The sequence below is a fragment of the Pavona decussata genome, unplaced genomic scaffold (genome assembly GCF_977016875.1).
Source record: "Pavona decussata unplaced genomic scaffold, jaPavDecu1.1 SCAFFOLD_286, whole genome shotgun sequence".
Lineage (NCBI taxonomy): Eukaryota > Metazoa > Cnidaria > Anthozoa > Scleractinia > Agariciidae > Pavona > Pavona decussata.
In genome coordinates, this window is record NW_028145687.1 from 399,809 (window position 1) to 426,954 (window position 27,146).

A 27,146-nucleotide genomic window follows, 5' to 3' on the forward strand; every position below is an offset into this window, starting at 1 on the left:
AAAACAATCAAGAAATATTGCTAGATCTTGCTGATTTCGCTTTGCGAGAACAAACAGAAGACACAACAGTCGCTATTTCTTGTACATGGTATAATGGCTCATATACCATAACCGTTAAGCCAGTCAAAACCCTAGAATTGCGTTATACGATGGTCCAGTTTTTAATAATCCGTATGTCGAAGTAACACTTTATAAAATAACTTTCAACCGTAGCAGACAACACTTAAAACTTACAAGGGTCGTTTCTTTTCTCCGCAGTAACTACCATGAGCCTTGGTACTGATGATTGTGGTTTTGAAAAGGTTAGTGTCCCGGATAGCAGACATGTTGACCCAGGTTGCAGAATTGCCAGTTATCCTGTCGCGTGTAGCCAAACAGTCGCCGACGCAGGTTAGTCAAAACCGAATTTCTATACCACAAGTTCTTTTGTTTTCGCGGCCAATAAAGGTCCGTTAAACGGTTTCAACATTTGCTTCAACACTTTACTGAAGCAAATGTCGGGGACGTTTGGTCAGGTCGTTCAACATTGTTGAAAGCTTAAAAAAAAATTTCGAGAGTGAGTTGAAATTGGTTTAAGCTTTCAATCAAAAAAGTTTAAGAACAATTCAACATCTCCTTTGTTCTTAAAAAAGTTGAAGGGCGTTCAAACTGTTTGAACACTCCTTTCATCCAACATTTTCTCAACATCCGTTCAACGAAAGTTGAACGAAATGTTGGTCAAATGTTGAAATCGTTTAAACGGACCTTAATGGGACACGTTGCAAATGGTGGAGGTCGCCGGCCCACTTCCTCCCTCCCCCCTCCCGAAAATAAACCTCTAACATTAGCCCAGGCTGGTATTCGGAATTTATTCGGTATTCCCCATGGACTATGACCTAAGTTTCCTTATTTTCTTTGGTTGTAGTTATAACAAACTTGGCGAGCGTTTTTCAACCTTTCTCTTTTGCTGACATCGCAAGTTATTAATTCTCTCGAAATCGAAATAAAGAAAGAAAGTTTTAAAATAGCTTGACACAACATAATCCGATGGGAATCATCGTTAAATTTTAAATTGTCGACGCTAATGTAGCAACCTTAAGGTGGCTGATAGCCGTGATTCATTCAAGAGCAAGATTTGAGATTATGGCTGTCAATAAAATGCAATTTTCGTAACAACAGACTGACTTTTGTGGTCCATATGGTACTTGCGCGAAAGATAGCTTGATCCCCAACGTCCACCCACTGTGCAAACAATCGTCGTTTTAGCACAATATTGTGTTTAGCGAGGCATTTTAAAATATTAGATGAAGTGACAAAACGACTTCAAAAATGAATTTGCCATAATAGATTTAGTAAAACTGGGAAGTTTCGTAGAGATCTGCTCTTAGCACAGGAAACAGAGAAGTTTGAATCTTGCGATATCTGTTTAACAAATCGACGACAGTATTTTATAGACCATAAAATGACGTCATAAGATGATCAAAACACAAGTGGTTGTTTTACAATAACATAGAAAATCACGAGCGCAATTGGTTTTATTTTGCGTGGAGAAATCGCGCTCAAATTTATTGTCTGTACTCTCATAGACAATAGCTACGAGCCAATCAGCGCGCGGGAATTTGTAAAGAAAAAAACGAAAGAAAAAAATGCTGCCCACACCATACGTTTCTTTGTAAAAATCGCAAAATTTTGATGCATTTTTGCTTTACTCCTGTCATAGCGAATTTAATTCTGAACTCGATTTTCAACCAACTTAATCTTACCTTGAATTGTGCTCGCTTTCTTATTTCAGCGATCGATCTGGATTGGGGCCAAATGAATCAAAGAACTTTGAGGCTAGCCAAGACCAAATCATTTAGAAGCCCTTTTATCAGTGATATGTATGGATGCCTTCATTTGAGGATAGCAAATAGAAACTACGCTTTTCTAGATGTGTATATTCAGTCTATCAGAGACGAATTGGAAAAGCGGGTTGACGTCTTTTTTATTCATGGAAATCGCTGGCATAAGCCTCAGATAAGGCTCTCCAGTTTCACACGGGGACCTTACCAGGTGAATATTTTTTCTAGTGTAGACTAGTCTAATGGGCATGTGCAAAACTCCCTTAATCCATTTTTACAGACACTGCTTCAATGCTTTAGTGTTTAACTTCTGAAACAGTCAATGGGTTTATGAATTATTAATGAATTTTTGAAACACGGTATGAAGAGTGTTTTCGCATGACGTCACGGCGGCCATGTTGGTGTCCCAAAACAAAGAAATGGCGGCCATTTTGGTGTCCCAAAGGCTAAGCTTCTGGGAATTGAACTCTATTTTTATGCAAATACTTTCTTTTGTTTCAGTAAACCAATATGGCCGGTAGTCACGTGAGTGAAAACGCGCTATAGTCTGCGCAGCAAGCGTTTCCTTTTGTACGTTTTTCGCTGTTTGTTTGTCTGTTTGTTCACGCGCATCCAAAATACGGAAAGAAGAATACTCCACGGAAACGCTTGATTCGCAGACTCTTCTATATTTAAATTGGAATCAACTGCGATAAACTTCGTCAACTCTCCAAGGGAGCTTTCCAAAAACATATCAATGACCAAGGCCAGAGAGAGGCCAAGGACGATAATATGATGAATCGTCCATACTGCTTCAAAAAATAGCGAACTATCTGATGGACACAGTTTAATTTATAAAGTATACTGAAAATCTTTTTAGTTTAGTTTCGCAGCTAAATTTACTCGTTACAAGTGGTTGATTTTGTAAATGTAAGTTATTTATCTACGTTTTTACATGTTATTTGTTAACGTAATTTATCACTGACTGCTGTACCCCTTATCTCCGATCGCCTCGACTAGCACCTGCTATTTGCGGGCGGAAATGGACCTTATGTAAATAACAGTTGTTGATAATAATAAAGTGTGCAAAATGGGGGTAACTGCACCAGTTAGCTTCTGTGTAATTTTTAGTAGGTATTAGTTCATATCTCATAGTCAGCTTCATGTCAAAGTTGTCGATAAAAACTTATTTTTTTTAACATTTATTAGATACGAGTGCGTGCCTATTACAATTTCGTATCCTTGGATATGGACGACATCAAGCTAACATTTGGAGAATGTGAGATCAAGGCCAAGCTTTCGAAAGGTAAGGCTGACTGGAGTTCTGCCAACTGGAGCATGGTTAAATCAGAGTTATGCCCTCAGTAATGCCCCATTCACACTAAGACTTAAACACTTTTAAAAGCTATTTAGTTAAACACAGTTTAAAATTGTTTCCTTCATTAAAGCTGCTTTCGGACTTTGTCGACTACAGATTTACCACAAATGTCAAAGCCAATGGTTCAGCTTTCTGTTACCAATTTTCGTTTGTTAAAACTGGTTTAATTAAACATATTTTTTGGTGTGAATGGGGCTTAAGACTGGTTAAAAAAACCGGTGTATCCTGGTTCTTGAACCACGCTTGAACCAGGCTTTAACCCTAGCAATGTGCAACAAGCCTGGTTAATCCTGGTATTCTTGCTAAGCGTAGTAGCCCTTTCCAAACAGCCAGGGTTGGTCAACCAGGGTAACCCTAGTAATCCTGGTCCTGGTAAGTCCACTGAGTGGCCAGTTACGCTTTTGAAGCTTATAAGTATACGTGCAAGCATACATACAGGAAATACTTTGTGCATAGTGACGCGATGCAAGCATATATAAAGCATAAGTACATAGACTGCAAAAACAGTGATGAAGAGAAAGACGCGAATCGCTGAAAGAGCGAACTTACGAGACGGGAAGCGCCTAAGGAATGGAATGACGCGCGAACCTAACACGCGCTCATAGTGTAAACCTCGCGAGTGAATTGATTCCAATTCGCAAGGTTTCCAAGTAAAATAAAAATATTTCCTGTAAAAGGTTCCAATCGATTCATGTTGTCCTAAAATGTCTCCCGGGATACTTTTTGAGCCTGCCAAGGGAACAGGGATAAAGAAATAGCCCACAAAGCATGAAGTCACTTTTGGGTCAAAACTGAAAAAACTAAATTTGGTTGGGAGAGAAGCGATCGAGTCTCCCGCCTTCCTTCTTCTTATGTGGGCAAATAGTATATCCAACCGAAATTGCACTTAAAATGGCCACAAAATGCACTCAAATTGCACAGACGACACAACGACAACCCTACGTTACTCACGAGGTAAGGTAAATGAACTATTTTTTATTTAGGGATTTCCAAGATTGCCATCTGCATTGTTGTGAATTTATGACACGCATTTCAGGCATCGTGTCATAAATTCACAACAATACAGATAGTCATCTTGACAATCCCCAAATTTAAGGAGTTAACGATCGATTTAAGTTTGTAGTTTTAAGTTCTTACTTTTAGCGAGCTAGTCGTGTAAGCGTGCACAATCGTCCTGCCCAGGTTACCTTACTTGAGGGTCTCAATGGGGGTATAGCTGGGGGAGATTCATGCCATGAATATTAACTTTTGTGTGTGCGTTTCTTTTTTAATATTAACGGAAGGTTGTTTTGTGTCGGAAACATGTTATCAGTGCAGTAAATCATTAATATTTTGAAAATGGAAGTTTAGACCCAAATTAAGTGGAAAAGACCATAATGTGAGTATGTTTGGAAACATGGAAACTGGTGAACCGATTAAAACGATTCTTTGAGAGACAGAAGTTCAGGATTGAGAAGCTGAAATAGTGGTATTTAAAAGACCTTGAAACCTTTTTACGGCTAATAATAACTGCTTTTTGACGGTTCACGGTAAAAGTTTCCCTTCTTTGATGGTTGACGGATAAAATTTGGGCTGTTTGACGGCTGACTTTTAACCCCATCGAGACCCTCTTACCTACGTCCTATGGTCCAAGAACCTGTTTCTAAAATAACATTAATTGTCATGAATACATCTAACTGTTCGTAGGCCAAGTGGAATCCACCTGGGCTAAAATGCCTACCAAAATTGTTTGTATTTTACCTTTAGACTTTCAGGACTCTTTTATTCAGAGCTCTCCACGCGTACCTGACTATCTTTATCAACGTATTGTGGATGATATCTGGCATCTCTGTTACAATGCCAAAACTGATGGCTGGGAACCAGAGGCATTTCACAAAAAGTGCGACCACACACCGCACACATTGTTCCTGGCTAAAGCTAATTCATGGTGGATATTTGGTGGCATCAGTAATAAGCCTTTTAATGCGCGTAAGCTGAATTGCATTCTTTTGTGATTGTGTATCACGTTAAAGCCTGGTTTTCAATAGGACATAAGCATAAGCATAAACGCCGTTTTATCAAGCGAGAACATGTGCTACATAAGCATAACATAAGCGTAAGAAGAACGAACACGTTCGTTCTTCTTGTGCTTATGCTTATGCTTATGTCATGTTATGTCGCCGTTTTCACCAGTGAGAACAGGGACGACATAAGCAAAAACACAAGCACAAGCACAAGCACAAGGCAGTCAACCGCTTCGTCCGCCATCTTGCTTAACATTAAAGGAAGCTGGTATCGAGAATTCCGTCAAGAAATGTTTTCTGCGCGTGCATCTGTCTTTATGCGTATGTAGCTTGTGTTCTCACCTGCTTATCTTTATGCTTATGTCCTAGTGAAAACCAGCCTTAAAGGGGCAGTGTCACCTATTCTTGTGTCACTTAAAATGGCCAAAAAGTATATTTGAATCAATGGAATCGTCAAAATAACGGTTCAGTTTTGTTAATAACAACTCTACTAGTACACAGAAACCAAAATCAGTCATGTTTGGTTGAGGATGGCTTGGATGGATGTGGACTGCAAGTTGAAAAGATTTGCCAAGTTCTTCACGTTCTTCCTGTGTAATGTAGCAAAGTCAATATATTTAACCTGATTATAGTTTTTTCTTTCCCAGAGAAATCTCCGTTTTTGTCAAAACGTTGAGCAGTTTTGACCAAAATCGCCGTGCCAGTGTCACTTTAATAGTTGATTGTTGTGGAAGAGGGTACCATTTGCCCTCCGAGAAATTTGCTATCTCGTGGGGGAGGAATTTCATCTAATGGAAAGGAGTGGATTCTGGTGGTAGGAGCTACCATCTGATAAAAGGCAGTAAGAAGGTGTTCCGTCTGGTTAAAGGGAGCTGTCAACTGGTAAAGGATGGTTACCATGTGGTAGAAAAGGGGCTCCAACTGGCTGAAGAGAGTGCCTACGTATGCGAACGGTTGTCATAAGGTGGTAGGCAGCTGTCAGCCGCTGGTTGTGACTTTTGAGGTGCCAATTGAAAGGAAAGAGGAGTCCTCTGATATACAGAAGCTACCTTCTGGTGGAAGGGGGATGCCGTGCGGAGGAAGGAAGGCTAAATCAGGTAGATGAGGTCTGCTATCTAGTGGAAGTTGTTACCATCTGCTGTAAGAACAGGCCAATTAGTGGTATGTAGGTGATATCTTGCGGTAAGGGGCTATAATCCGGTGAGATTTGTAGGAGTGGATGCCATCCAATGGAAAATTATACCATCTGCTGGGAATTGAGTGTGGCCGTTCTGAATGGTTGCAAACCGATGAAAAGAGCTGCCAGATAATGGGAGATGACCAACTGGCAGGAGGGTTGAGAGAGATGCCATGTGGTAATGACCCCCACTGAATGGGTGGTTTGCAATCAATCCCTGGAGATAAGAAAAGACCATGGCATGGCGGCCATGTTGGATGACAAAACAAAAGGTTCCGTCATCCATCATCGCTGCCACATCATTGTCTTTTGGATCTCTAGGGATTGATTGCAAACCACCTATAATAAGAAGGGTTGGGATAAAAATTGAGTTGAGCTTGTTTCATTCAATTTCAGCTTCCAACATTTCCAGCAGATGTCCTAAGTGTTATTTGCTCTCCTTTGTGAACTACGACGGAACCAAGTCACCATTTAAAAGTAACATCAAACCAAATGAGGAGGCCTTTATTATTAATAGTATAAACCACGGACCAAGTTTCCCTCCAGACCTGGTTCTTACTGGTAAGGACGGTGTAAGTGATATTGGCAAGGTGTATCATGCCGGAAAATATGCCCAAGGGAGACCTAACAGTGCATTTTTAGCGGGAAGTGAGGAGTTTCAGTTGTCGGAGCTCGAAGTGTACTACCGCAGTAGTGGTAAGGTTTTACTTTGAATTATAATAAATAAGACTACTCTTGAATAAGTAGCCTCTTCTGGGCATTCAGATAGTAAAGAGCGGCGCAATGTAAATATCAGTGAGAGTGAATTATAAAGTTAGGGGACTGGGAATAGAACTTATTCCCTCTCCCCAGTCCCTTCTTGTTTTCTTCCCGCTCGCAATATTATTTAGTTGGCGCGACGATTGTCGCTGCTTCCCACCATTTGAACTCCTGGAACAAGCTAGTAAACGAGGCATATGCGAGTTATCTGTCGCACATATCATTCACGGACCAGCTGTCTATTATTGTTTTAGCAGACATCTAACTATTTGCACCATCGTTAGTTATGTAGCAGTAAAATGTTTTTCTCGCGAAAAATTTAAAGTTCCTAAAATAAATATGAGCACGTAGATTGACGAATCGAAAGTTACGAACATCAAAATCCGACAAGATCGATAGTTCACGAGATTGATACACTCTATTGCTTCAACCACATCGTAGTCAATCGTAGAAATCGGTATCGATCAAGTAATTTTACCGATTAATAACGGAATCGGTTAAAATCGATAAAGTAATTTGGTTGACAAATCGATATTATCGATTTTTCATGATTTTATCTATTTATAATGAAACTCCAACAATGTTGTTATTTGGCATCAAACGTAACGTTCAGACCCTTAACAATGAAGAAAAAAAAGTTTGGCGTTTGCTTTTTCAGTGCCATAAACGTAATTAAATATTTTTCCTTTTCCTAAGTAAACCGGCGCACTTACGACGATTTTCCCGAATTTATCAATTAGTTGATAAAAAGTGCGCGCAAATGCAGTATCTCACCAAAGAGCAAGAAACTAATGCTTTCCTAATGTTATCTTTTTCAAATGGCGAGAAACCTAAACACTGCACACGTTATAATTACTTGGCGCAATTCCAGGGATTTGATTGGTTTAGAGGCCATGGAATATGAGACATTACACCATACCCGAGAAATAACGACCATATAATTGTCTTCTGGTTTCTTCTTACAGAGCGAAATAGACCCATTCGGCTAACGCAATGTTGTACCCAATTCAGATCCGGATCCCCGGGGTTAAGATTCTTTGTTTATTGCATTTGCATTATAATGTAGCATTCAAGCCGCCGTTACACGTTGAAACTTTTAGCTGAAACTTGTGTGCAACGACTCAGCGAAACAAGTTTCAGCACGCGTTGCACCGTGTAACATGGTCGGTTTCGTGAAACTTTCTCGAACTTCCGTTGCGAGACAAGTTTCACGAAAAGTTGAACCGCTTTCTACTTCTGCAACGGCTCGCAACGGTCGCAGTGGTGAAAAAACAAGAGTTTCACCGTGTAACACCACTTCGTGAAACTGGTCTCGTTCGCCGTTGCACACAAGTTTCAGCTAAAAGTTTCAACGTGTAACGGCGGCTTCACATTTGAACGACATGGAAATTCTTAGAACAAAACATTTTATGCCCAAAGGATTTGAATTGGGTACAACATTGCGTTAGCCGAATGGGTCTATCAGTAAGATCTAGCAATATTTCTTGCTTGTTTTAAATAAATAGATTATTGGATATGAGATGATTATAGGCAACCAGTCATGTAGCGCCGAGTTGGCTATCTACCATTTCATCCAGCGCGAGTTCGCGGAATTATTGTTAATCAGTATGTACTAAACAAGTTGATAGCGTTTTAAAAGCGCTCTGATTGGCTCTCAAACTCTGGATGGAAACTTGGTATAACTGAGAGCATATTTCAGCAAAACCCAGTGACTGAACTACTCAATAGAGTCGGTAAACATTATATCTTGGTTAGGAAACAGGATAACAAGTTTGTTCGAAGAGAAATCAACCTGCTGGGGACATTACCGATCTCTGATTGAATCCAATAAACTTTTATCGGCCACCTTCCCTTCAGACTCGGGAGGGGGCGGGGGGGGGGGGTGCAGGCATCTATTTTGTGGTTTGGTGGGTCCTGTTCTAGAAGAGTAGTTTTGACCACGAAAATTGAGCAAATTGACGACAAGACGACGCCACTGAATTCGCGTCTGGCCGAGGCTTGCCGTGCAACAACAGAGTTTTTTACTCCCTCGAGACTCCACATGGCCGCCTAGTGAAAAGGGTCTATTCGCGATGATTTCTATCCGGCATTAGTTTGTGTAGTGTGGCAGAACTATCAGGGAGCTAACGTCGGAGGGGGCGCTTTAAAGTTTAGAAAGAGAAAAAAAATAATCATCATGCGTTCACGTTCTCCACAGGTTGCTCTCGCGTTTACAAATCAAGATAGCGGGAGTTCGATCGAAGCGTAAAGTCTCAAGAATCCCACGGAAAAATAGGGAACTGTGAACAGTCTAATAAAATAACGGATTGCGAGCTTGCTCATAGAGTCCATATTAAAAATGGCTGCAATTTATTTGAATTAAAAAAGGACACAATTTTTTACGTAATGCTGTAAGCGTGATAAGAGATCAGACATACTGACTGACGAATTCTCTTGTTAGGTTCCAATCATCCTGCGAAGACATGCTTTGCCGGAAATGTGTTACTGCGTGAAGGGAATAACTTGACTTGTCAGCTGAATAGCTCACAAGACATTCATTCCTTCTATCTTGAGACCGGATGTGACACAGGACACACAGCCACCTTTGAAATCACTTTTACTGGCCGCACCGAGTCAATAAGGTATTTAATTTACTGAGAGAACATGCTGATAATCTCTTTTATTATTCAACATGTTCTAACAATGCCCAAATACGGGTCAAGAGATACCCACAGATAGACGTAATTTCGTGTGTTAGGGAGAAATATCGCAAAAAAAAGATTGTCTCCTGCTTTTCTGCAATAAAACTGTGCCAATGTGTTGAATAATAAAACAATTCTGCTCCTCAATCTAGCGGAATATCCCCTGATTTTAGCCAACACGAGCTCGGCCAACGGCCTCGTCGGCTAATTATCAGGCGATATTTCGTGCGGTTTCGCAGTATAACTGTTAAGTATTTACACGAGGCTGATATAGACTGCTATGGCGTTGGATAGACTCTTATTCATTAACTGTGGCCGTTTTGCACCGCACTTTTGTTGTTCTCTTACCTGGGGACAATCTCGTTCCCAGGGTCTCTCCTCTTCCCGTTCCTGGAAACGAGGTTGACCTGAGGAGTCTTTCGCTCTTCCATTACCGCTCTCAAACGCTTCGCGTATGTTTTTTCCCCCGCGAGAAAAATTTCTGAACTCAGCTTGAGGGAAATTCTATCTACCCGGGGGTATAAATGAGTATTGAGACAAAAAAATCCTGGGGGATTTCTGGTACGGGGGTGCTAGGGTAAATTGCGATCATACCGTTCCTCCCTAAGTCTCATACCAGTTCAATTCAATTCAATTCAATTCAAATTTATTTTTCACACCCTGCGAAGACATGCCGGGGGAAAGAGGTTCTTTGTTTTTCTTCTTAATAGTTATTAGCAGTGAAGCAGCTTTTGCCGATGAATTCCTACTAATAACGGATGTATTTTTAAATAATAATAAATTCTTGTCACAAGGCCTGAGAAATTAGAGCTAAAAAATTGGCTTTCGATCGTATCTCACAGTCTTCATCAGCAAAGTGAGCTCCACTTTGTGACGTGATTACATGTTGTCTAGTCACGTGACAACAAGTGGTTAAAAAATGGCGGGAAGATCGTAGGCCCCATCTCTATTTAACGTGGGATGTTGGTGTTTAACGTGGATGGCTTCTTTGATTTTTCCTTTTGATTTCGACGGACTTTTGTTTGGTTTATGACTATGCGGGGAAAGCAGATCTAAGCAAGGGCTGTTGAAATCCTTGAAATCCAAAAAGAAAATTGGGGTAACCACGGATTCTTTTTATAATAATAATAATAATAATAATAATAATAATAATAATAATAATAATAATTATAATAATAATAATAATAATAATAATAGCTGGGCATCCAGAGGTTTTTACTGCAATAATAATAGGATCTTTATGATTAGGAGTTGGGATTTTAAATGTAAGGACTTTGGTCGTTGCATTGATTGGCTACGGCTGGCCGTTCAATCATTGTTTAGGATGTCTGGGCATCCAGAAGTTTTTACTGCCATAATAATAATAATAATAATAATAATAATAATAATAATAATAATAATAATAATAATAATAACAATAATAAAAAAGTAGAAAAAAGAGCTATTAAAACCTATTTTCCCTTGACGATTAAAAAAAAGAGACTATTTTCAAGCACAATTTCTTTTGGAAGAAAAAGGAAAAAAAAATCTCATCAAGTTAAAATAGTATTCTTTTTGTAATAAAAAATCATATGATCTTTCATCGCTAAAAATATATTCGGAAGTTAAATTATGGCCCTTAATGACGAAAAAAAAAACCAAGTCTTATTAAAAGTATAAGCGGAAGAGAAAGTGTGTATAAAAATTATAGGACCTAGATTTTGGCGAGGCATCCGATCTAATTCGAAGTCCGCTTCTCGAACATTGCTTCTAATTGCTCTTCTAACTGTTCTTTACCCTCTAAGACAGAGTAAAGCCGACCGAAGGATGGCAATAATAATAATAATAATAATAATAATAATAATAATAATAATAATAATAATAATAATAATAATAATAATGATGATGATAATGATGATGATGATGATAATAATACCATAACATTTGTACAGGATAATCCCGTCAGTGCAAAAAACACTGTTATCAAAGCGGGTTCTGTTATACAGTTTTATGTTTTACTGTTTTAAAAGCAGTAAAATACAAAGCAATGTATGGCGTTTTTTTTTCTAAGTTGAAGCTTTGTTATTAGTTTCTTTTTGGATACCAAGGGTATTTTCTAAGTGCTGCTTTCTCCGCATAGTTTTAAACCACGCAAAAATGTCACTGTGTTACTAGGAACCACCCCTAGCTATAGGAAACCCTAGTATCTCGAGATGGCCAGAACGTATGCGCTGTAACAAAAGGCACAGCTCCTGCTGCTAAATAACTATCACAGAAATAACAGCTCTTGTTTGTTTTTGTTTTTCGCGAGTGTCATCTTGCTTTCGGAGGCATCCTTATTTTAACACAGCGAAGTTTTCATGCAGGCCGTACATGTACAATTATTCTACAGACGAATCAAATAGAAGAAAGGTCCTCGCAGTTAGTATGCTTCTTAAGCAGTTGCGAAAAGAAAGCCTGGAAAAAATCCAGGCTTGAACAGGATTCGAACCCATGACCATTGCGATGCCGGTGCAGTGCTCTACCAACTGAGCTATCAAGCCAACTGGGAGCTGGTCATATTGTGAGTCCGTAATATACCCGTGAAGGATGAATAAATGAATGTAAATATATGAAACATATATTTGAACTGCGGATGAAAGATCAAATAGAAGAAAGATCCTCGCAGTTCCTCTACAGACGTTTATCGCGCCTCGTGAAAATCTTAGTCCCGACCGTGGTTTCACTTCCGGTGAATCTTGGTTGTCTCATGAAATAGCAATTGGACTGTACATTAGTTTTTGGCGGCAGGTTAAATGTATAAGAAAAAAAGGCGCTTAATCGCAGGTTACTTCAAACGTGAATTCGGCGATTCAGCTCTGTTTCGAAACACGAAGGACAACTTTATTGTTTCAGGAGGGTTTGGATAGTCTAACGGTGTATTTGTGAGAACTCTAACTTGTTGGTTCTTTTCCTATAAAAGCTTGCTTTTATTCTTGTTTTATTTAGATATGTCAAAGATGCATCTTGTGGGTCACTTGTCGAAGACATGGATATTGACAGCGTCACTGAAATTAAACTCAAGCTGCTCAAACGCAGCAAAGCGATCAATCAAACTTCAGTACAAGCGGTGGGCTATATAGGAGAGAAAGGTAAATATTAGGGGTAGCCAAGAACAAAGGAGGATATTACTATCTTCCCATCGTACCTTCCGCCAATTTCGGTAAAATGGCTTCCGGTCAGTGAGAGAAATGCGCGTGTTTGAGGCCAAGTTTGAGCTGGATTTTTTCGTATCACAAATGATCCATGGTGAGTAATTTATCTTTATTTATTTCATTTACATTCAAATAAGGGAAAGGAATATTTTTCAGAGAGATATTCTTCAAAACAGCAATACTTTGCGTATTGTTCGTGGCTTGTCAACCATGGCGGTTGTTATTGAATATGCATGACCTATTTTGAATGCGTTATTTCGGAACTTAAACGACCAGTCAATAGAATTATAATATTCAAATACTAGCTTTTATATTTCAAAGTTTCACTGGGAACTGATCGACTCCTATTGACTCCACGTTTTCAACAAAAATTTTGAAGTTGAATGTGAGGCATTTTTGGCGCGATTTGTGTCATGATTCGACCTGTATTTATTGCTTGGGACTCATGTTCCAAGCTCCTAGTATTCGAGATTTTCTTTACATGTTTTCGCTTCATGTATTTCGTTTTATTGTAGGAGCCATTACCCTCAAGTCAACATCTGAAGAAGTCGCCGAGAAAGGCACGAAACGTGCTTCAAGCGGTCGATCGAACGTTTTCAAACTGTCACTGTTTGCGACGTGTTCGGAAACAGCACCAATCTCCGATTTTTCAGCTCATCTGGAAAGTTCACGTGCCGGAGAAGCATCTTATACTCTATAAATGCAGCATTTCCGAAGACTGCCTGATATCGACGGCTAAATCCACGCAATTCAAGTAAATAACACTCGACTTCTCGAAAACCTCGAGTTGCCGCGTTACTATCTCGACGGCGTCCATTGAAAAATGAAATTCACGTGGGGCCAGCCGTTTGATAATATAGTTGCTACGCGATGCATGCCGGGAAGATAGTAATATCCTCCTTTGCCAAGAACTAAGTCTAACTCTATTTTTATGAACGCCAGTCTCAATTTTCATGCTTACAGTAATTTCAGTTGATCTCATCTACTTCCATTTTTACTCCTACATCTAGATCACATGGAGCAACTGTTTCGTTCCGTGGATAGGTATTGGCCCTTACAAAACGTCAATCAAAACCTCAATATCAGTGGTAACGCGACCAGTCACCTTCAGTTTCAAATGCCAATGGCAGGTGTCACGCAACACATGACATTTGCATCTGGGGGAGTGTTACACTTTGGGATTGTTAATGACTCGTGTATTACCTCGCCAAATGCTGCTTTGTGTCCGAATGGTATGACAGTATCTTTTTGGCTGCGGTTGTTGAAGAATCCATTAGTTACGCACCCTTTGAAGATTCTAGGATTTGGTGAGGCTAATGAGACTAAACGAAGCTTTCTTGTAATGCAACATCAAGATTATGTCGTTATACGGGTGACTTGGCGATATTTTCAGTGCGAAACGTCATTTGATATCATCAATGGTTCCTGGACAAACATTATATTCACTTTTCGTGGTGCTAGTTCTTTGAAAGTTTATCTCAACGGTGAGGACCTGGGCTCGAGTACGTGTGAGCGTGTAATGGACAGTTATGCGGAACAAAACCTGACCAGTGGCCACGCCGTCGCCACGATTAGTGAACTTATGTTTTGGTATAAACGGCATGAAAAGCAAACAGTTTTAAGGATGTTTAACTATCTTGTAGGTAAGTGACCCAATCAAAGGCCAAAGAAGTTACAATGAATGTAAAGCGTATATTGGGGTGCCTGTGGACAACACCCAAATACCACAGGGCGGGAACATCTTTCAAGGAGTCCGCGACGGCGAACTGCGCCATAGAAAATCGTAACTTACGACGGTAGCTTTCAATTGAGTGGTCACAATTTAGGACAAACTGCACCACAGAAAATCGTAACTCACGACAGTAGCTTTCAATTCAATCGTCATAATTAAGGACTAACTGCACGGAAGAAAGTACTGTTCTGTAGCTAAGGTTTCATTTGAATCGTCACATTCATCCGTAAACTCAAAATGTAGAATTTGCTCTTGCAGTATAACAAGCAGTGTTCAAGAAAGTAATGCTTGATAACTTTTGTCCGCAGATGCAAAAGCTAGAACCCCCTTAATAGATAGCATAATGTTGCCGTATTGTTCATCAGATAGCTTTCGTTTGGACATTGACACTTAAAGGGGTAGTATCACAGGGATTTTGACCCTTTGTGCTGAAGATGGTGCGACGACACCTTCATTTAATTACAAAATAATTCTAGAAGATCAAGAAAAAGAAATCAAATGAATTCTTGATAGAAACAACTCATGACCTGCTCTTGGACAACTTTTTTCATGTTGCAGTCCATTCTAACCAAGTCCATCTGTGGCTAGAGACACTCATTGATAGTCTTAGTACACTGGGGTGGCCATCCACAACAAAGCGTTTTGGATTTCTTGATACAACACCAAATTCTTGTGATATTTCCCCTTTAAGCCTTTGTTACACCTGGCAACTTTTGTGCGACTTGTGCCAAGTATCAAGTTGTGAGACAAATTACAAGAAAAATTGCCTTGTGTAACATAGACTCAGTAAGGATTCACCTTTTGTGTATTATAAACAGAACGACGCACATATCGCAACATCATAGCAAGATCAAAGAAAGTATGTTTGCTAGGTTTGGGTTTACGCACATGAAAGGGAATTAAATGGCATCGCATGATTGAAATACTTGACATAAAAGCAAAGAATCGAAATTTCCAAATGCACGACAGCAATTTTACCTTTGGGAAACATGTTGTCATTAAACCATTGAAACATGTGTTACAAAGTTAAAAATGCTGTCTTGTTTTCAAACACAACGTAAAATTTTTAATCAGGGCCCAGTTGTTGAAAGGGTGGATAATGTTATCCAACGGATAGAGCGGTTTTCAATCGAGTGTCGTAAAACCAAAACCAAAGTAATTACTCTGGCCAATCACAACAGGTGCAAACAGCGTAACATTGAACCAATCAGAAATCAAAGCAAATACATGTAACCGGCGCCAAGTGGGGGAAAACGCGTGCGATTGAACCGGTACGATTGGATTTGGTTCAGTACATCTTATTGGTTGAGAAAGTGGCGTGAGTTTTATTAACCAATCACAGAACGTAGTAATGCAAAAACAAAGTAAAAATACAATTACTTTCGACACTCAATTGAAAACCGCTCTACAATTTATTCCAACCAATGCATCTTATCCGTTGGATAGCAACTTATCACTGGTTAAAGATATCCACTCTTTGAACAACTGGGGCCTGAAAAGAAAGCTATTTTGATATTCAAGGCAAACCAAAGTTGCTGTGGATTAATGCAGAGCTAAGATTTCTAGACAGAGACTGGGACGCCTTCTTAGCTAAGGAGGACACAAGAGTGCAATCCATTGAGCAAGAGGTAAAGGCTCAGAAATTATAACAGTCTTTTACGTTAGAGCTGTTTTGATTTGAGTGGCGTAAAACCAAAACTAAAGTTATCTCTCTAACCAATCACAACAGACATAAACATCACAATGAACCAATCAGGGTTAGAAAACAAACTGGTAATCGGCGCCTGAACGCGTCACACCTATATTTACCCTCGACAGTGTTTATATAGCGCAAGTGCTAGTGGGGCCGAGAATTAAACTTCACAAAGAAAATACTTAAATTGAACATAATATGGTTAAAAATTCCAACTCACAGGAGGCAGACCAGCTGGCTATTTACAAGCGCGGCGGCGGAGTTGAACTCAGGGCTACCGAGAAACAATTCCAGCTAGTGGTCAGAGCGGGAATTGAAGTCGGCTCTGCCACGACGCCTCCTGCTTCTTTTTAGTTGAGAAAGTGGCGCGAGTTTTGCTAACCGATACAGAGCGCAGTGAAGCAGAACCAAAAGCAAACGCGAGATTACTTCCGACACTCAATTGAAAACGGTTCACAAAACAGGGCTAACAGAAAAACCATGAAGAACGATGTGACTTGAAGGATTATGGGATGATCTAATTAGCATGCATATGCGCCTATTTCGTATTTTTGTCCTGAAAAATTTTAAGCCCTAAAAACTACACATGCTTTTATTATTCTATCAAGAACAATGTAAATAAGCTCAAAAGTCAAACGCTTTCTGTGTCTTATCGTCCCCGGTCAGGTCTTATACCTCTTATGAGTCCTCTTTTATCTGATGACGTTTTTTCAATCGAGTGTATAGAATGTTTTTATTCACCCGACTACCGCCCATATTGGTTTACTGAAACAAAAGAAAGTATTTGCATAAAAATAGAGTTCAATTCCCAGAGGTTTAGTTTGGGACACCAACATGGCCGCCATTTCTTTGTTTTGGGACACCAACATGGCCGCCTTGACGTCATGTGAAAACACTCTATACTAAAAGAATAGTCCATTTTACAGTTGTGTGCTTAGTGCCTGGTCTTAGATTGGAAGCGAGGCTGGGGGTGACCTTGTTTTGATACAAACCTCACTGCTTTTCATATGTAGATCTTGCTATTCTTATGCTAACTAGTTTGCATTTGCATATGACAACCAGACCCGATGCTGCGATTTTTTTGAACGGCATCAAAAACATTCCTGGAAAAGCGTGTGTCAGGAGAGTTCATAACAATGATGCTTTTGGAACGTTGGAAATTAGCATAGGAGAAAAACATTAAACACCGCATACCAATAAGGAGGAGGTTTTATCGGGCTTTTAAACCATCACACGTGACGTTTTATCGACCATTTGAAAAAGTCAAAGATCCTATGAATTATTAATGAGTTTTTGAACGTTTTGTAATCTTCTTTCATTTATTTCAGATTAATAGAATATTTAAAAGCGATAGTGAGTATGGATTGGCGACCATCTTTTCATATCGGTAGGCATCTACAACTATTTTCATATGGTTTATCTCACTAATAAAATGATTATAAATGTCAATACCTTGTACCGTTTAAAGTAGATTTTAACTGAATGTCATAAAATCAAATACAATGACCAAGATCAATCACAACAGACGCTTTCAATATAACAAGCCGATCAGAACTATTTTTTAATTTTTCTGCCACACAAAGATATTACAACAAGACACAACAAGAACCAGATTCAACAGGTGGCAGACTTTAGAAAACGCGAGAATTTACGAACACTGGTTATCGTCTTCTGATGACCTCATAGCTTTTAGATATAAACAACTTGTGAGGAACTCTGGTAAGCAACTTATTCTCCAGGCATTAACTACGCCGCAGTTCCTGACAAGTTATTGTAAGTAAAATTCGCAATATATTCAGGAACAGTTTTAGACATCTCAGCTAACAGCTTTTGTAACTTTACTGGGCTATAAGTCAAAACATCCACCATTTCTCAGCTGACAGTTAAAATTACAGGTAATTCCAATCAGTTAACCCTATGCAAACCCTCTTGTAGTTGTCTGGCTCGCTACTAGTCTCTCAGTCGCCCAGTAGTTAGTGTATCCAACCGGTGTACGGGAGATCATGACTTCACTTTCTGTTCCGTACTCAGACCTTTTCTTCGTCTCACACTCATGATATGTTCAATGCTATATCTTTCTAGTGAAACGTCGGCATATTTCTCCGTTGCTGGTTTTCTCTTGTCATAGTGTCGGTGGCAACAAATATTTAAAAAATAGTAGATGTTCAATCTGCATATATGTATATAATTTTTGCTTATTATTATTGTTATTACTATTATTATTATTATTATTATTATTATTATTATTATTATCATCACCATCATCATCATCATCATCATCATCATCATCATTATTATTATTAAGTTAAACTTTTGTTGTCCGCCAACAACTGTTCAAGAGAAAATTGGAGGATCATAGGACGGTTTTCCGTTGATCCACCCTATCTCTGTCTTCTCTGTCTGGTTTAATTCCTTTGATTATTTCTCCTGCAGATCCGGAAGTGTTATCATCAACCTTAACATGTCATTCCACTCCTTGGGAGTTGAGCAAATTATTAAAGTCGATGAGTTCTTTATGAATGCATCCATAATATTAAATGAAGCTGTGAATGTGACTTCTTACTGGTCATCACAAGGTAAGTACTTTCTTGAGAGGAGATCATGATTTAAAACAATTATTCACTGAAATGGGGACTGAGGTGAATAATACGTCATTTCCGAGTTGCTTTGAACCTCATTATGAAAGCGAGGCTAAGTGCAAAGCTTTTTTTGTGAAATTAGATTGTTTGTAAAACCATTACCCGCTGATAATTTTAAGACATAAAGAATTAATGTAATTCCAAGTAGGCTTCTTTGGAATTTACTACTATACAAAGAAGCCTACCATATCATGCGTTCAGCACCATCTTTAACAATGGTTTAAAAGCTAGTAGAGAACTTTGCCTATTCTCCTGACATCAACGTCTTGTTTCGTATTTTCATGTGCATGTTTTAAATTGCTAATTTACCATCTTTCAGTATTTAAATCATAGCTACTTGTTGTCACCTTAGTCTGAAGATGATATAGTATCATATCGAAATATAACAATTAAGTACACCAACGTTTCCTTGCATTTGTTGTCCAAATCATTGACAGAATGCTTTTACTCGGAATTACATTCATCCATTCATTCTAGGTTGTTTGTATATGAATGAAACTGGTTTTCATAATAAAAACTATACACGAAGCTTCGCTTTCATGATGAGGCTTAGGTTTAAAGCGACTCGGAAATGTCCTATTGTTTTAGTATACATCAAACCAGTGGATACCCAGCCGTACTAACTGACTGCTTTATTTCTGACCATGTCTGGCTCGCGCTCAAAATTCAAGGCAATGGTAGACAGCGAATACAGTAAAAATTTGCGTATAAGAACCTGGATTATTCATTTCAAATACTATCCGGAGTTTGGGTCACCAACCAGAGCGCAAGAAAATACTATCTACTATTTTGGTGTATACTTATATTTGTTACAATACTTATTTTTATTACTAGCAATAATCAAAGATTGGGGAGTACGTTCGATGATCTCGATTCCAGGCTCTCTCTCCCTTCCCAAGTTGGTGATGATATCATCCACCCCTGCAAATGCCAGATACGCGTCCCAAGATGCATTCATTCACCGCCCATATAATCCCGACTCCAATCTGTATTAGGAGTGCCTTCTTTATGCATCGAACGGAATGATTTGGATTTTATCATTACTTCCTTCTTTGAATACTTTGATATGATTTCGCCTAGCTTTGTTTTAAAATTTGCCGGTTGTTTCCGTGTGGAGCTGGATCGACTGCAGCGCCTGTCGTACCACTTGATCAGCTTCAGACTTAGAATTTAATTAAGTTGAAAATTATTAGCTATTCCAAGAATGACAAAGCGCTTCCCAGCAGTTGAACAGATAAATCCAGTTTTCAGTCCACAGTAAAACTATGAAAAGGAAAACGTTTTTCTTAAGCAGTAATCTAAGGGCGTTTTCAATTTGTCACAAACATTTTGCAAATAGAATTCACTAATTTGAGCCACAGTTTATATGCAACTTTTCTTTTTTAATTGCTTAAAAATGGCGCACACTACTCTCAGAATGTGCCATCAGTCCTTCAAATTGTTACACTTCATTCAGCTGTCCGCTAAAGGACTGACCATTTCTGACAAAGGGAAGGCCGAGCCTTGTGTAAACAGACGTCGTTTTGCGGCACCGCAAATGGTTTCCCTGTGGAACGAGGTGAAACCAGACATGTCGTCCCTTTACACATGCTACGTAAGCAAATATGAAGCTCTGTTATTCTCTATATCTGTCAGGCGCCTAGCCTGGATATCAGTTGAAATAGTTCACTTATTACAAAGAGAGGGAGCTGGGATGGCGCAGTGGTGAGAGCGCTCGCCTTCCACCAATGTGGCCCGGGTTCGATTCCCGGACTCGGCGTCATATGTGGGTTGAGTTTGTTGTTGGTTCTCTTCCCTGCTCCGAGGGTTTTTCTCCGGGTACTCCCGTTTTCCTCCCTACACAAAAACCAACATTTCCAAGTCCAATTCGACCTGGGAACAGTGGATGGAAGAGCCACCTCGTGGAATCCACTAAAATTTCCCAAGAGAGGTTTTGAGTGATGATGTCTCCTGATTGATTCCAGTTCCAGTAAAGCCCACTAACGTAACAGTTACTTCATGTAATGAGCCCTTTCCGTGCCTTTTGGTATCATGGGAAAGCCCATATGGATCTGATGAACAAAGCCGTCTTAAAGGTGTGTTCCAAGGTTACAAGGTCCTGTACCGCGAAGAAGGCGACCCATATGGGGAGCTATTGGTGCCACCACACAGTGCAGATGATAAAAGACAGGAAGCTGCACTAAGAAACATCCGCGGTTATGCTTACTACACCATCCGGGTCGTCTTGGTCACACTGCATGGTCACGGCTTTCCTAGTGATTCTCTTACTGTGCTAAGTGGTTCAACTGGTGAGTACACCTTATCTGGCCTTTACAGACCCAGTATCAAAAAACAAATTCTCCCCACCATTCTCCATATATTCTATATCAAGACATTTTAACTTTGGTGATCATTTATTTTATTCTCATGGTATGCATGTTCCATTAAACGCAGATAAAGTGACGAGAAATTAGCTGTTCGTCATTTTTGGGCCATAAGGGTTGAAAAAAGAACTGACTGACTATTGCATGTCTCTATTTGATAAGAAATGCTATTGTTTCGTTTTTTATTTAACTGGAATTTCTACGTTTGATATTCATAAACTTACACGTATCTCAGTCTCGAAGTTGTAAATGGCGAAAACAAGTTTGTTTTATAGTTGTATGAATAACTCTTGTCTCAAGGTCTACTTATGTTGAAGCGTTGAAGCTTATAATAATAATAATAATAATAATAATAATAATAATAATAATAACAATAATAATAATAATAATAGCCGCTTGTTCACAAATCCAAGTGAAAAGGAGATAAATGAGGTTTTCCCTTTCTAGTTTATCTCCTGATAAGAAAATAAATTAAAATATTAATTATTTATTAATTATTTAATTAATTGATTATTGTTTAAATGCTTAACATAAAATATAACACATCACACAATAGAAGAACTTAGTGTTCACTAGAAAAATTTGCAAGATGACATCTCAGTCTGTTCTTAGTCTGTTCTCAGTCTGTTCCATAGCCCCCAAGTTTGAGAACCCGAAATGCTGGTCATATGTGTTGTTAGCAACGAGTGTCGAAGAAGCAAGCTTCTAGGGGGTCTGGGGGCATGCCCCCCTCAGAAATTTTTGAAAATAAGGGTCTCTAAAATGGCCTTTTCTTGCAATTCGTGTAGTTTTTCATCATGTTTTACGAGCCATTTATTTGTTATTTGTAGGAATCACGGCATGAAAATTAAGATTCTGTTAGGAATAGGCCATTTTCATGATGGCGTCATTTTACTACAACTACCAGAATTCATTTCGTTTTCCTTTTCAAATGTAAATTTTGTAATCACAGTGGACAGCAAAAAACAATAGCTCTAATTAGCATGAGAAAAGAAAAACCAGAAGGATTCCCGTAGTTGTAGTAAAATGATGCCATAATGAAAATGTGCTATTGGCTGATTTTATCAAAAATTCAGAGCTTGAAAACAAATGCGGGTGTTTACTTAGTCGCGGCGGGTCATCGGGTTTAAACGTTCAAATGCGGGCCAGACCCGCCTGGCGCAGGTCACTTGCGGTCTATGCTGTTCTTCTGTTTCTCACAGTATTCATCGATCAACAGATACTGTCTTCAGTGTTTTTCACGTGACTTACGTGTATTTAGTCACGTGAAACATGAAAAAAAGTGATTAAAAATCGCAGGTAGTTCGTAACCCCCATCTCTATTTATCATCTGCCATCTGGGAACACCAGTCTAAGGCCAACCATGAGATGGTACCATATAGTCATCCACATAATCCTAACCCGAACCCTGAACCTCCATATCACCCTTACCTTACCATGAAATATATGCCGACTGGACATTCAAGAAGGCCATCCATATCAGACGCCAGCTTCCAACCCTAAAATATAGAGATGGAAGTTACAAACTGCCCGCTATTTTGAATCACTTGTTGTCACGTGCCTAAATATACATAAGTCACGTGACAACACTGAAGGCAGTACCGTATTTACTCGAATAAGCGCCGCCCTCGATTAAGCGCCGCACATGGAGCGGAATGGTTAATAAGCGCCGCCCTCGAATAAGCGCCGCAGCTCCGGTGCGGCGCTTATTTGAGTATTTTCACAAGATGATAAAAAGACACTGTAATCGCTGCAATGTGGTTCTAAGCCAGCAATGGAAATTTATTTTCATCAATAGTGATGTTTTCCAGTTTGAAGTGAGTATCTCTTGATGCTCTTTCATTCAGTTCTCTCTTCAAAATGTTCGCGTTCTTCAGTTCTTGCGCGAAGGCTGTAAACCTCGCCGGTACAACAAACCTAACTTCAAGAGTTATTCATACAATACAATTGTTTCGGATTTCAAGGTCAAGAATGAGCATTCAAAGTTTGTTTTAATTTCAGTTCCAGGCATTCCGCCCAAAAATCTGACAGTGCTGTTCACAAATACCACCAGCATTCAACTTACATGGAGTCCAATCCCCCCTGTGTTTGTCAATGCTCCCTCGCTTCTGGGTTACGAGGTATTCTGGGGGAGAATCAACGATTCTTCGGTTAACTTAACGAGAACAAACCAAACGCAAGCTTGGTTGACAGAATTGGAAGTTTTTACTGAATATGCCGTTGTAATGAATGCATTCAACAACATTGGGAGTGGCCCGAATAGTTCAGTAATGTTTGTCCGGACTACTGAAGAAGGTAACTTCTCAAACTTATTTTAAAATAATTCAAAAGCCAAAGACAAAGGAGATCATGCACCGTGACGTGTTTGGATATCTGATGAAAAACTCCTCGTTTTTACATCCTTAATTTTCCCTTCAAAATCAGTTTGTTTGAGAAGTTATATCAAACACTCGCCACAGTGTTTCACCAAAATATCAAAAACCTCGAAGTTCGTCAAAAATACTCCGCTACGCGTCGTATTTTCAACTTTCTTCTCGGTGTTTGATATGTGATGAAACACCGTGTCTCGTGTTTGATATTACGTAAAAAATTGCGCTCTCAATTGTGTGTGCTGCCCTAATTTATTAGCTGTTGTGGCTATGGTTTTAAGAAAATTCTAGCTGACCTTTTCTTGCATTTTAGAGACATCTTGCCCCTCGGAAAACAAAAGGAATTAGCAGCTTTCCAGTGTTGCAAAATTTTAAACTGATAGAAATTTCAGTTCCGAAGAAAACTGTAGGGGCTTTTGGGGCATTTTAGCTCTGTGGCTAAGCGAGAGGTGCCCTGCTACCTACCGGGATCTTTTACATCAAGTGGACCAGATCGTCTTCACAGGAACATATTGTTTATTGCAGATCTTGACTCATTTTCTTACAGGCAGAACTCAGGAGACCCGTGGCCAATAGTATTTCGACAACTCAATTTCACTAACGTAAGCTTAACAAATGGAGGAAATTGTAAAGAAAATACTTTTCGCTCCTTAATAAACTGAGGCTCATTTCTTTTTCGAAAGAACAGCGGGTGTTCAACAACGGCTACAAAGGCTCCGATATTTCCTAAGCTGAGTGAAATCTACTTTTACCGAAAAACGTCCCGTAACAATTTTTTTTTACGACTAAATCCAAATTTTAGAGGCGGTTAAGGCCTTCCGGTCAGATATCCACCGAAATGAACCGCTGGGTGCCTAAGTACATCAAGAGAAACTAAGGGGACAGCGTTGGCTCAGATATGTGAATTTCAAATGATCTTTTTTAGACATGGTCTAAACGGAAGTCGGTTTCCCCAGACGTCCGCAAACGGTCAGTGTGACGTCACAGGAAGTCATCGGAGCGTGCCAAGGTCGCATTGTGTAACGTTGGCTGTTGAATGTTCAGTATAGCTTTCCTATGTGGTATATACAAGCGTCTAGATAAGTTTGCGGGCATCTCGGGAAAAAGACTTTCGCTTTCATGACATCTAAAAATAACTTGTGAAATTCACATATTCCAAGGGCTACACTGGGGTCTCCCTCTCTGTCCCCTTATTTTCTCTTAATACATCAAATGTTTTTATCCTGCGACAAATATGGCTATCATATCATAAGAGACATATCTGCCACTTTTTTGCTACTAAAACTGAATTTTTTTCATTACATTTCTCAGCCTTGTGGGACGCTCCACAAAATGTATCAGGATTCAACACAAGCTCCACAAGTATAAATCTAACATGGCCACTAATTCCATACAAACCAAGAATTAGTTATTATAAAATAAACATAACTGAACTTGTTTCGGGGACTTTGGTTGGCCAAATTAACAGTACTGGGCTCGTGCAGCATATTGTAGGACTTCGCGGATACACGCAGTATGTGTTTACCGTATGTGGGGTAAATACCGTGGGAGATGGACCTAGCAGTCTACCAGTGACAATATCAACCGATATGGACGGTAAATTCGGTTTTGTAGATTGACATTATAGCACGGTGTTGGTGCGTTTTTGTTGGGTTCTTTAAATTTCAAACCATTCACGTGCTTTTACAACCCTCCCTTCATTCTCATGCTTACCGGTAGGCAAGAGGCTAAGACCTCAGGAATAAGATTAATTCGGCATTTTTGTGGTACGTATATATTGTAATGTTTCCATTCCTGGGTCAACAGGCACTGAATGAACGTTCAAATCCAACTATAAACGCAGTTGTTTATTTCCACACCGAACTGACAGCTACAACTGCGAAAACTCTTAAAAGACTAGGAACGAGTCACCCCAAGGGGGTGGGTACAAGAGGTTTCTTCTTTCGCTACAATATTAACAGTTTAAAGCATGCTCAAGAGTTGCTACAACTTCAGACAAAACTGTTGAAGTTAGAACCATTTGGGGGAGCAGGTATAGTGCAGTGGTAAGAGCACTCGCCTCCCACTGATCTGACCCGGGTTCGATTCCTATAGTCGGTGTCATATGTGGGTTGAGTTTTTTGTTGATTCTTGTCCATGCTCCGAGAGGTTTTTCTCCAGCTGGTACTTGGGTTGTCCCCTCTCCTAGCTCAAAAACCAACACTCCTAAACTTCAAATCGATCTGGAAAGATCAAACTAATTAATTAATTAATTGATTAATTAATCAATTGATTAATTAATTGATTTATAACAGACGGCACCACAGGAAAGTACTGCTCAGTAGTTTTCATTTGAATGGTCACAATTTAGGATTTTATCCACAGACTCAAAAGTTAGAACCACCTTGTACAGCATAATAAACAGCACCACAGGAAGGTACTGCTCAGTAGCTTTCATTTGAATGGTCAGACCTTAGGATTTTATTCACAGACTCAGAAGTTAGAACTAGTTGCACAGCAAAATAAAAAACAGCACCAAGGGAACTTTGAATGCAATCGACAGACTCAAAAGTAAAGAGCATATCATTGACTGAAGCAACTTTTCGTTTTAATTTCAGCCCCAGGCTCTTCACCCGAAAATATAACAGCGTCGTTCAGAAACTCCACCAGCCTTCGACTTAGGTGGAGCCCAATTCCCCTTGAATTTATCAACGCACCCTCGCTTCTAGGTTACGAGGTGTTCTGGAGGAAAACCAACGATTCTTCTCTCAACATGACGAGAACACAACAAACGCAAGTTTGGCTAACAGAATTGGAAGAGTTCACAATGTATGTGGTTGTGATCAGTGCGTTCAACAGCGTGGGAAATAGTCCTAACAGTTGCGCGTTTACTGTAAGGACCAGAGAAAAAGGTAAAGTGTAAACGGAGCCCTAGGTTTACTCTCACTAATTTGAGGGGTTGCTGAGCAGCGGTGAGTGATGATCAGTGACATCTCTTCAACATGTGGATACAGTTGTGGTACAGTGGAACTTCGTTAATACAGTCACAAAGGGGCCAAAAAAATTTGGCCATATTAACGGGTGACCGATTTAACGAGGGATTTGTAAAAGAAAATGTATGGTCGTTTTGCCGAGCGGCCAAAAAAAAAAATTTGGCCGTAATAACGAGGTGGCCGTAAGGCGGGGTTATCCACTGTACTAAGACCTGAGCCCGATTGTTCGAAAGCCGATTAAAGCTAGTCTTTGATTAAAAATTAACTGACGTTTTCATCTCGCTGGTTAAAATGTTTTTTTAAAAGCTTATAATTATTTTAAGCTAATGGTAAAGAAAATTCCAAAGACGCTGTTACACTAGGCAATTTATCTTGCAATTTGTCTTGCAATTTCGTTGCAACACAAGA

The 27,146-nt window shown here is 39.4% G+C and overlaps 1 protein-coding gene and 1 long non-coding RNA gene across 2 annotated transcripts in view; both read left to right on the plus strand.

The window, feature by feature from the left end:
* Positions 1 to 27,146, plus strand: part of LOC146455051 (uncharacterized) — a 76,529-nt gene that overhangs the window by 27,508 nt on the left and 21,875 nt on the right. Inside the window, exons 19-33 of the mRNA XM_085094738.1 lie at positions 259 to 390; positions 1,772 to 2,031; positions 3,009 to 3,105; positions 4,924 to 5,145; positions 6,754 to 7,053; positions 9,557 to 9,737; positions 12,765 to 12,907; positions 13,981 to 14,613; positions 16,224 to 16,330; positions 17,724 to 17,782; positions 18,829 to 18,971; positions 20,999 to 21,322; positions 23,399 to 23,692; positions 25,078 to 25,362; positions 26,364 to 26,657. Of these exons, the coding sequence (XP_084950864.1) occupies positions 259 to 390; positions 1,772 to 2,031; positions 3,009 to 3,105; positions 4,924 to 5,145; positions 6,754 to 7,053; positions 9,557 to 9,737; positions 12,765 to 12,907; positions 13,981 to 14,613; positions 16,224 to 16,330; positions 17,724 to 17,782; positions 18,829 to 18,971; positions 20,999 to 21,322; positions 23,399 to 23,692; positions 25,078 to 25,362; positions 26,364 to 26,657 (3,474 nt within the window). The remainder of the gene's footprint in view (positions 1 to 258; positions 391 to 1,771; positions 2,032 to 3,008; positions 3,106 to 4,923; positions 5,146 to 6,753; positions 7,054 to 9,556; positions 9,738 to 12,764; positions 12,908 to 13,980; positions 14,614 to 16,223; positions 16,331 to 17,723; positions 17,783 to 18,828; positions 18,972 to 20,998; positions 21,323 to 23,398; positions 23,693 to 25,077; positions 25,363 to 26,363; positions 26,658 to 27,146) is intronic.
* Positions 13,018 to 13,877, plus strand: LOC146455052 (uncharacterized). The gene is made up of 2 exons (XR_014859113.1): positions 13,018 to 13,064; positions 13,486 to 13,877. It is a non-coding gene; the product is annotated as an uncharacterized LOC146455052 (long non-coding RNA).